General features: G+C 45.7%; 1 protein-coding gene across 1 annotated transcript in view; it reads left to right on the forward strand.

Annotated features, from left to right (window-relative positions):
• The window catches only part of ATP8B1 (ATPase phospholipid transporting 8B1), a gene marked incomplete at both ends in the record, with an annotated part of 76,146 nt that overhangs the window by 22,243 nt on the left and 37,925 nt on the right, over positions 1 to 15,978 (forward strand). The window contains 9 exons of the mRNA XM_080714679.1: positions 859 to 957; positions 1,065 to 1,126; positions 7,160 to 7,232; positions 7,334 to 7,404; positions 8,404 to 8,486; positions 8,604 to 8,762; positions 8,934 to 9,022; positions 11,432 to 11,622; positions 15,096 to 15,703. Coding sequence (XP_080570805.1) covers positions 859 to 957; positions 1,065 to 1,126; positions 7,160 to 7,232; positions 7,334 to 7,404; positions 8,404 to 8,486; positions 8,604 to 8,762; positions 8,934 to 9,022; positions 11,432 to 11,622; positions 15,096 to 15,703 — 1,435 coding nt within the window. The remainder of the gene's footprint in view (positions 1 to 858; positions 958 to 1,064; positions 1,127 to 7,159; positions 7,233 to 7,333; positions 7,405 to 8,403; positions 8,487 to 8,603; positions 8,763 to 8,933; positions 9,023 to 11,431; positions 11,623 to 15,095; positions 15,704 to 15,978) is intronic.

Consider the following 15,978-nt stretch of genomic DNA (forward strand, 5'->3'; position numbering starts at 1 on the left):
TGTTTTCACATAAAAAAAAAGTATAAAAATAGGTTTGGGAGTGTAGCCCGTGGGAGTGTTGTCGGAGGTAGAAGGGCTTCCAGGAAACCCAGTACCACGAAAAAAAACCAAAACTTCCATTCAAGCTGGGGGCTGTCTTGATGGAGGGGGGTCTTCCTGCAAGTCAGCCCTTTTCTTGTTGGACCAAGACGGTGAAAAGAGCACTTTATTCAAGTGTCCTCAGAGATGCTCTACCGGACTCCTAGCTTTCACCTTTGCCTGCATCCCAGGATGCTCAGGAAATCACTGCCTGAGCAGCCTGCTGTATACAACTTACATCCCATCCCGAAAAGTTAAGGACTATACCTCTTGGTTAATTACGAGCTTTACAAAACCTTCAGTGCAGTGTTTTTTTGTTGTTTTGTTTTTTGTTTTGTTTTTGTTTTTTGGTACTGGGCCATGCTCCACCCTGAGCCCTTTATATTTTTGGCTTTGAAATAAGATCTCCTAGATTGATGAAAGCCTTGCTATGTTGCTAAGACTGGCCTTGAACCTGGGACATTCTCGTCTCAGCCTCCCAAGTACTGGATCTCAGGCATGGGCCACTACGCCCATTCAGTAGTAAGTTATCATGTTACAAACTTCCTTCACGACCAGTGCAGGTCACTGTGATCCCTCGAGGAGCCTGTCTCCCAGGCCGTGTTCCAGGTGACCGGAAGCTGGAGAGGAACCAGGCAGAGGCTGGCTGAATATGTCCACGCCCTTCCCTGTGTTCTGCGTGGTGATGGGTTTGGGAAGGAGCCAGCTTAGGACCAGTAGTCAGGGACTCTCCGTTACACTGGCCTGCTGGGCATCTGCCAGCCGTTCTTTTTCTTTTAGGCGATTCCTCAAATCTCCACCCTGGCATGGTACACCACGCTCTTCCCTCTGCTCCTGGTGCTGGGCATCACTGCAATCAAAGACCTGGTGGACGATGTGGTAAGGCTCTCAGGCGACTTTCTGCTCTGCGCTGCACGTATTTTTGTTTAGCATTAATACTTTCTATACTGAGATGATGAAAATGTTCCCTCATTTTCCTTCTAAAGGCTCGCCATAAAATGGATAAGGAAATTAATAACAGGACATGTGAAGTCATCAAGGACGGCAGGTACTTTGCCTTCTTCGATTTGTCGTTTAGTTACAAGGATGTAATGTTGCGAGATTAACCATTACAACCTAGGAGTCTATGGGTTACATTACACTTTCTTTTTCCTCTTCTCTCTCTCTCTCTCTCTCTCTCTCTCTCTCTCTCTCTCTCTCTTACATTACACTTTCTTTTTCCTCTTCTCTCTCTCTCTCTCTCTCTCTCTTACATTACACTTTCTTTTTCCTCTTCTCTCTCTCTCTCTCTCTCTCTCTCTCTCTCACATTACACTTTCTTTTTCCTCTTCTCTCTCTCTCTCTCACATTACACTTTCTTTTTCCTCTTCTCTCTCTCTCTCTTACATTACACTTTCTTTTTCCTCCTCTCTCTCTCTCTCTCTCTCTCTCTCTCTCTCTCTCTCTCTCTCTCTCTCTCTCTCTCTCTCGGATTAAACCCAGAAGCATTCTACCTTCAAGCTATACTCCCAGGCTGATTTTATTTCTTATTTGGAAACAGTCTCACTAGATTAGAGAGTCTCGCTACTTGCTGAGGCTGGCTTCAAACCTGTCAGCCTCCCAAGTACAGGGATTACAGGGGTGTACCACCACCCTGGCTTTACAGTAATTTTTTTTCCTTACTTGGGGTGGAACCCAGGGGCATTCTACCTCTGAGCTATATCCTCAGCCCTATTTTTTATTCTTTGTTTTGAAACAAGGTCTCACTGAGTTGCAAAGAGTCTCACTAAGTAGCTGTGTCTGGCCTTGAACTGCAGTCTTCCTGTGTCAGCCTCCCAAATGCTGGGATTACAAGTGTGCGCCACCACGCCCGGCTTTTGCATTACCTTTTTAATTGTGGAGATCTCTTAACTTACAAAGATTGGCATCACCTTCAAGGCTCTGAGGCTATACCCAAATTAGATTATGTGCAATTTCTTTCTTTCTTTCTTTCTTTCTTTCTTTCTTTCTTTCTTTCTTTCTTTCTTTCTTTCTGTACTGGGGATGGAACCCTTGGGTTCTCACTAACTTGCTGAGTCTCACTAACTTGCTGAGAACCTCACTGTGCGATCCTCCTGTCTCAGCCTCCCAAGCGTGGGGATTACAAGTGTGCGCCATCACGCCTGGCTTTCTTTTTTTTTTTTTTTTTTTTTTGTGTGTGTGTGTGACACTGGGTTTCCTGGAAACCCTTCTACCTCCGGGCTACACTCCCAGACCTATTTTATATTTTTATTTGGAAACGGGGTCTCTTAAGCCAGCCAGGCTGGCTTCGGACCTGCGCGATCCTCCTGTCTCCGCCTCCCAAGCACGGGGATTACAAGCGTGTGCCACCATGCTTGGCATAATTTATTTATACTTTTAATGGTACATTATAGTCTTACTGTTTCACTACAGAGATAGTGACATACATGCACAGAGCATTTGGTGGGCTTTTCTCTGGCTCCCTCCTCCTCCCCCTTCCCCATACAGGGTACTGAGATTGACATTGGTAGTCTCACACATGTATACAATGTCAATGGAAGTGATTCCTTCATTGATCCTCCCACCCCCTTACCCTAGGCCACCTCCCTGGCTCTGCTAGGGTTTTTCCTCTATTATCAGAAGTTCCCTGGGATCCCAATTACTCCCTAGCTTCCACATATGAGAAAAAACATGATCCTTTACTTTCTGTGACTGGCTAATCTCACTTCATGTAATGTTATCCAGGTCCATCTATTTTCCTGCAAAGACAGTATTTTGTTCTTCTTTATTGCTGAATAGAATTCCACTATATGTAGATCCCATAATTTTGTAGTCCATTCATCTGTAGATGGACACCTGAGTTGGCCCCATAATTTGACTCTTGTGACTTGTGCTGCTATGAACATGAATATGCATATATCACCATAGTTCTCTGATTTTAGTCCCTTTGGAAAGATACCTAGGAAGTGGTAGAGCTGGATCGTATGGTGGATCCATTCCCAGTTTTCTGAGGAATCTCCCTCCACACTGATCTCCATAGTGGTTGCACTAATTTGCAATCCCACCAGCAGTGTATTAGAGTTCTTATTTCCCCACACCCGCGCCAGCATGTATTATTGTTTGACTTCTTGGTAATTGACATTCTAATTGGGGTTAGATAGAATCTCAGTGTAGTTTTGATTTGCATCTCCCTGGTTGCTAATGATGTTGAATATTTTTTATTTATGTTAATGGCCATTTGTACTTATTTTATTTGTTTATTCATTTATTTATGTATTTATTTAATTATTTATTTTTGTGGTGCTGGGGATGGAACCCAGGGTCTGGGCTACACTCCCAGACCTATTTTATACTTTATTTGGAAACAGGGTCTCACTAGGTTTCTGAGAGCCTCATTAAGTAGCTGAGGCTGGCTTTGAACCTGTGCGATCCTCCTGTCTCAGCCTCCCAAGTAATGGGATTACAAGGGTGCGCCACCACACCCGGCTTGTACTTCTTCTTTTATAAACTATCTATTTGATTCTACTGCCCATTGCCTAAAAAGAACGGAACTAAATTTTTTTTTAGTCTTATATATTTTAAGTTCTTTCTATATTCTGAGTATTAGTCCTCTATCAGAGGAGTAGTTGGCAAAGATCTCCCATTCTGTAAGCTCTTTCTTTACTTTTTATTTTTATTTCTTTTACTTTTGGTGGTACTAGGGATGGGACCCAGGGGCATTCTACCTCTGAGCTACGCCCCTAGATGTATTTTATTCTCTTATTTGGTAACAGTGTCTCAGTAAGTTGCAGATAGCCTCACTAAGTTGCTGAGGATGGCTGAGAACCTGCAATCCTCCTATCTCAGCCCTATTTTGTTTATTCTTTATTTTGAGACAGAGTCTCACTAAGTTGCAGAGGGCCCCACTAAGTAGCTGAGGCTGGCTGCGAACTGTGATCCTCCTGTCTCAGCCTCCCGAATGCTGGGATTACACTCATGCGCCATTACGCCCGGCTATGCCTTACCATTTCTGATTCACCAGCTAAAGCCATCCCTCTCTTTAATACCCTTTTAAAGGATTTTCTTCCCATTTTGCTATGAGTCGTATCTGAATTATTTGTGGAGATGTCTCCTTTCCGTCCTGCCTTAAGTTTCTGTCTGACTTAAGTTTCTTACAGACACTGTCCTGCTTCCAACATACAGAAAATGCTCAATATATGTTTGCTCAAGCCGGGCGTGGTGTCTCACACTTGTGATCCCAGCATTCGGGAGGCTGAGACAGGAGGATCGCAGTTTGAGAACAGCTCTAACTACTTAGTGAGGTCTTTTGCAACTCAGTGAGCCCCTGTTTCAAAATAAAGAAGAAAAAATAGGGCTGGGAGTAGCTCAGAGGTAGAATGCCCCCGGGTTCCATCCCCTATACCACAAAATAATAATAATAATAATAATAATAAAGTTTGCTCAGTGAACATAGTCGGCTATGCCAAAGTACTAACGCAAGAGTCAGTAATGAGTTGATGGGGGAGCAGGGGCCCCAGGCAGAACTGCAAACTACAGTGCTCAAATTAGTGACCAAGTTGCAACTCAAAGACTTTTTAATGTGTCAACACTGGAGAAAATAACCTGATTTACAGTTGTATTTCCACTGTCTAGTTCAAAAATAGACATCACTCAGCTCTTAGCTGTATGTTGACATGGCTTTTTTTCTTCCCGGCAAATACATGGATTGTAGTCTAGAAGTTACCTTTGGAATCACTGGGAATCGATATGGTAGTGAGGCTCTCAGGAGCACGCACCGCTCTGCCTAGCGTACAGCATGGCTAACAGTTCTGGTAAAGTAACCGGGATTCCCTTGAATTTGGAGTTGGGATGAATCTCCGGCAAGGCCTCGGCCTCTGTAGTAGGTCCAGGCCAGTAGATTGGGGATCACTGATGCTGGGCACAGAGGCCTCCTGGGGCAAACTGGAAATGATGCGTATGTGTTCCCCTGAACCACCTCTAATAGCTGCAAAGAGCTGGCACAAGGAAGGGCCATGTCCACTTACAAGTTGATATGCACTTGCAAATTTCTTTGCAGTTACAGAGATATTGAAATATGAAATAACCACAATTTCATTTATTTGGTTTTTTTTTTTGTTTTTTTTGTTTTTTTTGGTGGTACTGGGGTGAAACCCAGAGGCTTTCTACCTGCGGGCTATACTCCCAGACCTATTTTATACTTTATTTGGAAACAGGGTCTCACTAAGTTTCTGAGAGCCTCACTAAGTAGCTGAGGCTGGCTTTGAACCTGTGCGATCCTCCTGTCTCAGCCTCCCAAGCACGGGATTACAAGTGTGCGCCACCACGCCCGGCGTTCACAGTTTTATTTATTAAAAGAAGCTCTATCGATGTGTACATATATACAAAAGGATATATATGTATATATGCATATAAATGTTATATACGTATATATACATATAAACGTATACATGTATATATATGTATATGTGTATATATATGTATGTATGTGTGTGTGTATATATATTCCTTTTTGAAACTGTCTCGCTAGGTTGCTGAGAATGTCACTACTTGCTGAGACTGTCCCTGAGCCTGTGATCCTCCTGTCCCAGCCTTCCAAGTACTGGGATTACACGCATGTGCCACCACACCTGGCAAAAGTCATGTATTTTTAAATGACTTTCAAATATCCAGGTTGCTTTTATCCATAAGTGTATCAGAATACAAGCATGGTAATTGTGTTTCTGCCTTGAAATATAAGTCAAGATGATTAGTTTTGGTGGGTTCATGATATCCCGTAGATGTATCTTCTGTACAGGTGTAACTGTTTAAAGCAGAGTACTATGGTTTGAAACTTTTAAAAATATTAATTTACAGCTGGGCGGACGCAGGGGTATATGCCTGGGATCCCTGTATTTGGGAGATTAAAACAAGAGGATTGCATGTTCGAGGTCAGCCTCAGCAACTTAGCAAGGCTCTATTTCAAAACTAAAAATAAAATTGGTCTCGGCATATAGGGAGGTAGAATGTCCCTGGGTTCAATCCCCAGTACCATTATTTTAAAAACATGTTGATTTGCTAGAAATTTAGGTGGACATTTCTTATGATGTGTAATACCAAAGATAGTCATCTTTTTTATTTATTTGTCACTTGTCGATGTCCTTAATAGATGCATCCCATTAAAGAAATAATTTGAACAGTAGAGCGAAGGCTAGCTCTAAAGCCCCACGAGGATTCTTGGTGGCGCATGGGGAGCCCTCATGGGTTTCTGTCCTGGGGACTAAGCACATACGAATGACAGAGAAGGACCAGAAAAGGGAGAGGAAGCGAGAGGAACACAAAAGCCGGGCGTGGGCGCACGCTTGTGATCCCAGTACTTGGGAGCCTGAGACACGGTGATCACCGGTTCGCGGCCAGCCCCAGCTACTTAGTGAGACCCTCTGCAAATTATTGAGTGCCTGTTTCAAAACAAAGAAAAAAATATAGGGCTGGAGTGTATTTCAGAGATAGAATTCCTTGGATTCAATCCCCAGCACCACAAAAAAGACTTACACAAAACCAAACGGGGAGGCCAGACAAGGTGGCGCGCGCTTGTAATCACAGCATTCGGGAGGTTAAGACAGAAGGTATCGTGGTTCACGGACATCCTCAGCTACTTAGTGAGGGCCTCTGCAACTCAGTGAGACCCTGTTTCAAAAATAAAAAGACTAAGCCAGGCGTGGTGGCACACGCTTGTTGTCTCTGCATTCGGAAGGCTGAGACAAGAGGATCATGGTTTATGGACAGCCTCAGCTATTTAGCGAGGCTCTTTGCAACTCAGTGAGACCCTGTTTCAAAATAAAGAATAAAAAATAGGGCTGGGGTGTAACTCGGAGGTACAATGCCCCAGGGTTCCACCTAAAGTACCGCAATGGCGCTGGGGGGGGGGGGGATCTCCCTGCTGCGTGCTGGCAAAGCGCCCAGTGCACACTTTCTTACCTGCTGTAGGGTGCAAAAAAAAACCACATCAAAATCGTCCCCCACCCCCGGGAATGTGCTGGGATCAGTCCCAGGGTCTCACACAGTCTGCAAATGTTCTAGCACTGAGCTACATCCTCAGCCCACTGTCCTTATTTTTAAAACTTAGGTTCAAAATTACCAAGTGGAAAGACATTCAAGTTGGTGATGTCATTCGTCTGAAGAAAAATGATTTTATTCCAGTAAGTGACCAAATCCCGCCTGTCTCATCCCGTTGTCCGGTGCCCGGTCCGGCCGCCCTGGGGCTCCTGGGTAATATATAGGCACCTTTTGCTTTACACAGGCCGACATCCTGCTGCTGTCCAGCTCTGAACCCAACAGCCTCTGCTACGTGGAAACAGCTGAGCTAGATGGGTAAGCGCATCTCGGGCATCTTGACACGATCGGTACATCTGAATCTATGCTCCCTGGGCAGGGACCCCGAGACCTGGCCTGGCCTGGCCCCGGCCACTTGCTGGCAGTCCGACGGTATCCCCCATGTACTGGCCTTTCTTTTTATCCATAATTCAGAGTTACTGCTACTTGCCTGTCCCCCTCATCAGGAAAAGTATATACCCAGGCCCCTTATAAATTGCTGCAGTGTCCAGTAGGAATGACTATGGATATTGTTATCTGTATCAGGGAAAAGAATAGGCTTTGAATGTCTTTGTACTTAGGCTGGGCATGGTGGCGCATGCTGGTAATCCTGATACGTGGGACGCTGACACAGGAGGATTGCAGATTCAAAACCAGCCTCGGCAATTTAGCAAGACTCAGCAATCTAGCAAGACCCTGTTTCTAAACAAATAAAATAAAATAAAATAAAATAAAATAAAATAAAATAAAATAAAATAAAATAAAATAGGCTGGGGGAGCCGGGCGTGGTGGCACACACCTGTAATTCCATTATTTGGGAGGCTGAGACAGAAGAATCATAGGTTCAAGGACAGCCTCAGCGAGCAGTGAGACTGCCGGCAACCTAGTGAAACCCTGTTTCCAAATAAAAATAAAATAAGGCTAGCCGGGCGTGGTGGTGCACGCTTGTAATCCCCGCGCTTGGGAGGCTGAGACAGGAGGATCGCACAAGTTTGAAGCCAGCCTCAGCTACTTAGTGAGGCTCTCAGCAACTTAGTGAGACCCTGTTTCCAAATAAAATATGAAAAAGTTATGGGAGTATAGCCCAGGGTAGAAAGCCTCTGGATTCCACCCCCAGTACCACCAATAAAATAAAGTAAAATAAAATAGGGCTGAGATGAAAAATAGAACAAACAAGTGATTTCTCCTTTGCTGCCAGCATTTGTAAATTTAGGCAACTCTCTTTGTGCCCCCCTTGGAGCTCCAGAATGTGTTAATTCTTCTTCCCCTTCCCTTTAGAGAAACCAATTTAAAGTTCAAAATGGCCCTTGAAATAACAGACCAATACCTCCAAAGAGAAGAGAACTTGGCCACGTTCGACGGTTTGTATGAAAAATGTCTTTGTTTTCAATGTTAGCTGCTTGACTGAGTTCTTGTTGTTGAAAACCCAAAAGTCTTTGGTTTGGGATTATGTGGATCGTATCTTCTTTTTTTTCAAGGTTTTATTGAATGTGAAGAACCCAATAACCGGCTAGATAAGTTCACAGGAACTTTATTTTGGAGAAACAGGAGTTTTGCTCTAGATGCTGATAAGATTCTGCTGCGTGGCTGCGTAATTCGGAACACCGATGTCTGCCATGGATTGGTCATTTTTGCAGGTAACCTCAGACTTTCTTAGGAAATTGATCTGCTCTGATCTCTTAAGATTCGAAAAGAAGAAATTGCTTTACCATTCTTTTTCCATCGAAACCAAAGAAAGAGCGATTGCATGGACCTGCTAGTTCACTGATTCTCCCAAATGTTGATCACATCACGTTTTATATTCTTAGGTGCTGACACCAAGATAATGAAGAACAGTGGGAAAACCAGATTTAAACGAACAAAAATTGATTACTTGATGAACTACATGGTTTACACGGTATTTATTTTCCATTTCAGTAGATGGGAAGCTCGGCTGCTGCTGTCTTTGGCTCTGATTTTTTTTTAACGTGTTTGGGATTTAGTATAGGGGTGTTCTATACTTCTGAGCTATACTTCCGGTTCTATTTATTTTATTTTTTTAATTATAAAACAGGGTCTCACTACGTTGTTGAGGGTCTCACTAAATTGCTAAGGCTGTCCTCAAACCTGTGATCCTCCTGTCTCTGCCTCCCAATACTAGGATTACATGTGTGTACCACCATGCCCGACTTGTCTATTTTTCTAATATAAAATAAAATTACTTCTTTAGATGCAGTAGAAAAATGCTCAGGCACTCTAAGCCCAAATGAAATGGAAGAGGGCTCCCTCTCTTCTCCTGCTAGATGTATGATATTTCTAGCAGGAGGCATTTCCTGAGTGTAGCATAGGGAAAGGAAGCTTCAGTCATAGGCTTCTCTGAGTTTACTGATGTCTACAATGACCAGTTGAAAAACCAGAAAGCCCTAGATAAGTTAGCAGGGCTGGGCTCCTAAAGGTGGATGTGACATTTTATAGCTGTTAGCTTCTCTCATATGATAGTTCTCTTAAGTGCAAAGCTTTTTGGTTGTTGTCTTTGGGTACCATATTCTGTATAAATCCAAATAAAGAGCATGGCTTAGGTGTGTCTAGGGTCTTCAGGACTGGGCCCGCATGGATGCTGGACCAGGGGTACCTAGGGATTTAGCGGACAGTTGTACTTCTGTGAAGTGCTACAGCAAGGAGACAGCGTGATCGGCAAGAGGCTCATAGCAGCCAGGTGTGGTGGTGAACACCTGTGATCCCAGTACTCGGGAGGCTGAGACAGGACGATGGCAGGTTCGAGGCCAACCTCAGCAAGTTTGCCAGACTCTCAGCAACCTAGCAAGACCTTGTTTCCAAACAAAAACAAAAAGGGCTGGAGGTGGAGCTTGGAGATAGAATGTTCCTGGGTTCATTCCCCTCCCCACCCCCCACACACAGAGGCTCATGGGCCAAGACCCAGAGGAGACCAGGCATAAGATTCCAAGAGTCCTTTCTACTGGAGTCAGACGCAAAAGGCACTTCATTCCCACATCGATCTGCGACAGTGCCTGTGAGATGCTGTCATGCAGGGAAGCTCACTGGAGACTCTCCTCTGGGGTTTTTAACCAGGGACTGGTCATTTAAGTCCTAGTGCCTGGTGTGCATCCAAGTCCCAGACACCCCGTAGGAATGCAGGTGGTCAGCACAAATGTGTTGTTTGCAGAAACAGCTGGGCACGAGCCGTTCTTAGCAGACGATAAAAAATAAGGAACCAGGAAGTCTTCCCCCAAATCTAAGTTTCCAGACACTGGCCAAGAGCCAGCCTTGCAAGCAGCCCTTTTAAGGAGAGCAGGCTCAGGCCTGCTGCGTTAGCTCTTTCTGCACATAGATGACCCCAAATATTAAGCAATACTCTGACTTCCTAGTGAGAATTGTCTTTTTAAATAGTTCAGCTGGGCGTGGTGGTGCACACTCTCGTAATCCCAGTACTTGGGAGGCTGAGACAAGAGAATCACTTTCAGGACAGCCTCAGCAACTTAGTAAAACCCTGCTTCAAAAAATAAACTGGAGCTGGGCGTGGTGGCACACACTTGTAATCCCAGCATTCGGGAGGCTGAGACCAGAGGATCGTGGTTCGCGGACAGCATCAGCTACTTAGTGAGGTCCTTTGCAACTCAGTGAGACCCTGTTTCAAAATAAAGAATAAAAAATAGGGCAGGGGGTATAGCTCGGAGATCGAATGCCCCTTGGTTCCATCCCCAGACCCACAAATAAATAAATAAATAAACAAACAAACAAACAAATAAATAAATATAAATAAAATAAGCCCGGCATGGTCGCACATGCTTGTAATTCCAGCATTCGGGAGGCTGAGACTGGAGGATTGTGATTTGTGGACAGCCTCAGCTACTTAGTGAGGCCCTCTGCAACTTAGTGAGACCCTGTTTCAAAATAAAGAATAAAAAAATAGGGCAGGGGTTGTAGCTTGAAGGTCAAATGCCCCTGGGTTCCATCCCCAGTGCTGCAAAAATAAATAAATAAATAAATAAATAAATAAATAAATAAATAAATAAATAAGCCAGGTGTGGTGACTCACACTTGTAGTCCCAGAATTCAGGAGGCTGAGATGGGAGGAGAGTGGTTTCTGTTCAGCCTCAGCTACTTAGTGAGGCCCTTTGCAACTCAGTGAGACTTTGTTTCAAAATAAAGAATATAAAATAGGGCTGGGGTGTAGCTCAGAGGTAGAGTGCCCCTGGGTTCCATCCCCAGTAGCAATAAATAAGTAAATCAATAAGTAAATAAATAGATTTTAAGAAAAGGCTGGGCTGTAGAAACAAAAATAAAAAAAATATTTCACACCGTCTAGATCTTTGTGGTTCTCATCCTGCTCTCCGCGGGCCTCGCCATTGGCCACGCCTACTGGGAAGCACAGGTTGGCAACTATTCTTGGTACCTCTACGACGGAGAAAACATCACTCCCTCCTACCGTGGCTTCCTGAACTTCTGGGGCTACATTATCGTGCTGAACACCATGGTGCCCATCTCTCTCTATGTCAGGTAAGGCCGCCCGCCTCTTTTAGGGAAGACTGTGGTCTCCTTTCCCCACTTCGTACCTGCGGCTCTAGCAATCATTGTTTCAAAGGTCACAGGAAACAAATAAGAAAAGCTGGTTGAGAACCGAGGGTGAGATAAGGAAGGAAGTCAGCCGTGGAGTATTAGTGCCTGGCACCTTCTATCTCTGCCACTTTGCAGATAAGGCTATTGACACATTGAGGTCAAGGGCCACTATATTTTCTTGCTAAGATTCCTTTTCAGTGGGTTCCAGCGCCTAGGCTTCAAGAAGATGCTGGAGAGCCGGATGTGGTGGTGCACGCCTGTAATCCCAGTACTCGGGAGGCTGAGACAGGAGGATCCCAGATTCGCGGCCAGCCTTAGCTACTTAGTGAGGCCCTCTGTAAATTAGTGAGACCCTGTTTCCAAATAAAGATTTAAAAATAGGGCTGGGTTCAATCCCCAATAACACACACACACACACTCACACACACACACACACACACACACATACACACACACACACATATGCTGGAGATGGTAAAGGTTTTGAATGAATGCCATGGGGAAACTTGCCTTTCTACGTTAAGAGCTTCCTACCCCCTTACCTTCCTTATTACCATCTTCCGTAGCGATGCCGGCTTATTATAGTCACAGGTTTTCTGCCGCTACCTACAAGAGGGAAGGACACTGCCTGCCTGCTCTGGCTTCTCCAGAGGTGCCCAGCCATAAGCCCAATTGCAGAAAGACAAGGTCGTATCTCTGCCAAGTGGCCTCTGCCTCACTGGTGACATTTCTTCCCTTTTGACTTTTTCTTAACCAAATTCATTGTACTGGCCATTTGGATGTTAGGCCTTGAAATAAACCCAGCAGCCAGCATCAGTTATTAGTTCCAGTAAATACATGTCCAGAGGCACATGAGAGTACACCCAGCCCTGTAATTAGACACATTTATTTTAGTTTAATTTTATTAGATGTGCACTTGTTTTGTTTATAATTTTATTACATGTAGTTACTGTTGTTCTTTTAATGGGAAGTAAAGCCCTAGGGCGGCCATTTATCCCACAGCTAATTTTTAAAAAGATGAAGATGAGTGATACACTTGTTAAAGGAACTACTTATTGCACAGGTTATTTTGTCTAAGACTGTCAATACATGCTATAAAATAAACTGTACTTCAAGAGACTGGGGACTAAAAAAATTTATGTCACGTCACAATCGCAACTACTTTATTTCTCTTGGAAATAAAGGTCGTGTGTGTGTGTGCATGTGTGTATGTGTGTGCATGCATGTGCACATGTGTATTACTAAGAGTTGAAACCTGGGATGCTCTACCACTGAGCTATGCCCTCCACCCCTTAAAAACTTTTTATTTTGAGTCAAGGTCTCATTCAACTTCTCAGGCTGCCCTTGAACTTGTGGTCATCCTGTCTCAGCCTCCCAAGTACTGGGATTAGAGGTGTGTGCTGCCTTCCCTTCCTAATCAATCCTTTTAATGCCGACATCATATCAAGTCAGTCCAGAGGGTATGTCTGCTTTGTCTTCCGCTCTGTGGTAGGTTCCATCTCATACAGAACAGAATCCTCAAGGCTGCAGGGTCACACCCAAGGTTCAGTTGGATCAAGTGCTTGGAGGTCCACCTCTGCCCCTTCCTCCTGCCCCGCAGCCCACCCTTGGTGCGGCTCTGGGCACCTGATGCTCCTCCTGCCCCGATGTCCTCCTGCCCCGCACCTTTGTACACTCTTATCTCTACCTAAAAGTCTTCCCTAGATAGCTGCATGCTGCTCTTTCGGTTTCTCCAGGTCATCTCGCCTTATGACCCTGGGCTTTCCTCACCCACCCTGTCTAAACTGTCATATCTCTTCCCTGTTCTCTACTCGCCCCTTGCTCTACTTTGGTGTGTGTGTGTGTGTGTGTGTGTGTGTGTGTGTGTGTGTGTGTGTTACTGGGGGTGGAACTCAGGGGCTTTTCTACCTCCAGGCTATACTCCCAGACCTGTTTGATACTTTATTTGGAACCAGGGTCCCACTAAGTTGCTGGGAGCCTCACTCAGTAGCTGAGGCTAGCTTTGAATCTGTGCGATCCTCCTGTCTCAGCCTCCCAACCGCGAGGATTATAAGTGTGCGCCACCACGTCCAGCTCTACTTTGATTTTCTGCAGAAAACTTTGAGCACCCGACAGAGGGCATATTTACTGGGTTTTTAACTGGTGTGCCTTCATTAGAAGGTGACGTGATTAAGGGCAGGGAGTTCATCGGCTTTGTTTGCTGCTGGGCCCCCTGTACCTTGGGGAGATGCTTGGTAGATAGCAGAGCATATTTGTGTAAGGAAAAGAGGAAGGGGATTGGTTTTCTATTCATTTAACTTGTTCTAAAAAATTATTTGTCTGAGCTGGGCATGGCGGCACATGTTTGTAATCCCAGCATTTGGGAGGCTAAGACAGGCTGAGACAGCCTCCAAAAACAATTCTTTGTCCACTTAACTGCTAGACATATAAATAGCTTCCTTAGAACTGAGACATTTTTAATTCCTATACAGCAGTGGTCTGTATGTGCATGTATGTTATTGGGGATTGAACCCAAGACCTTGCACATGCCAGGGAAGTGCTCTACCACTAACCCACAGCTCCAGGTACCTATAGTTCTAAAACTGAGATGAGCCTTTTAGAATATCTTCTTTTGGACATTCTAGAACTTTAGAATTGAGAGAAAAGGATGTATACTTATTCACAGTGTGGGATCACAATTAAGAAGTTATTCACCCCTATTTGAAAGTATAGGGCAAGCTGGGCTTGGTGGCGCACACCTATAATCCCAGTACTTGGCTGAGACAGGAGGATCACAGGTTCCAGGACAGCCTCAGCAAGTAGCGAGGCTCTCAGCAACCTAGTAAGATCCTGTTTCAAAATAAAAAATAGGGTCAGAGTGTAGAATAACCCGCCACCTGCCACTCACACCTCAGCGCTCCATAGAAAGCAATCTGTTAGCCGGGCGTGGTGGCGCACACTTGTAATCCCAGCATTTGGGAGGCTGAGATAGGAGGATCAAGGTTCTCGGACAGCCTCATATAGTTAGGCCCTTTGCAACTCCGTGAAACCCTGTTTCAAAATGAAAAATAGGAGCCGGGCGTGGTGGCGCACGCTTATAATCCCAGCATTTGGGCAGCTGAGACCGGAGGATCGCGATTCACGGACAGCCTCAGCTACTTCATGAGGCCCTCTGCAACTCAGTGAGACCCGATTTCAAAATAAAGAATAAAAAAAAAAAAGGGCAGGGGGTGTAGCTCGGAGGCCAAATGCCCCTGGGTTCCATCCCCAGACCCACAAAAAAAAGGAAAAGAAAAGAAAAAGAGAGTTGGGGTATAATTCAGAGGTAGAATGGCCCTGTGTTCCAACCCTAGTGCCGCAAAATAAATAATAATAATAATAATAATAATAATAATAATAATAATAAATGAGAAGGCAATCTGCTTTCTTTCCAGTGTGGAAGTGATCCGTCTGGGACAGAGTCACTTCATCAACTGGGACCTGCAGATGTACTTTGCCGAGAAGGACACGCCCGCCAAGGCGAGGACCACCACGCTGAACGAGCAGCTCGGCCAGATCCACTACATCTTCTCTGATAAGACGGGGACACTCACGCAGAACATCATGACCTTCAAGAAGTGCTGCATCAACGGGCAGATCTATGGTGGGTGCGCAGGCACAGGCGTGCACAGCCAGACCTGGTGGGTGCGCAGGCACGGGCGTGCACAGTCAGACCTGGTGGGTGCGCAGGCACGGGCGTGCACAGTCAGACCTGGTGGGTGCGCAGGCACGGGCGTGCACAGTCAGACCTGGTGGGTGTGCAGACACGGGTGTGCACAGACCTGGTGGGTGCGCAGACACGGGCATGCACAGTCAGACCTGGTGGGTGTGCAGGCACGGGTGTGCACAGTCAGACCTGGTGGGTGCGCAGGCACGGGCGTGCACAGTCAGACCTGGTGGGTGCGCAGACACGGGCGTGCACAGTCAGACCTGGTGGGTGTGCAGACACGGGTGTGCACAGACCTGGTGGGTGCGCAGACACGGGCGTGCACAGTCAGACCTGGTGGGTGTGCAGACACGGGCGTGCACAGTCAGACCTGGTGGGTGCGCAAACACGGGCGTGCACAGTCAGGCCCAGCCGGGCGCGGGCGTGTGTGCCTCTGATCCCAGTACTCGGGAGGCTGAGACGGGAGGATCGTGGGTTCTCAGCCAGCCTCAGCTACTGAGTGAGGCCCTCCGCAACTTAGTGAGACCGTTTAAAAATAAAGAATAGCCGGGCGTGGCGGCGCACGCTTGTGATCCCCGCGCTTGGGAGGCTGGGACGGGAGGATCGCGCAG

The sequence above is a fragment of the Muscardinus avellanarius genome (assembly GCF_963383645.1).
Source record: "Muscardinus avellanarius genome assembly, chromosome: 17".
Lineage (NCBI taxonomy): Eukaryota > Metazoa > Chordata > Mammalia > Rodentia > Gliridae > Muscardinus > Muscardinus avellanarius.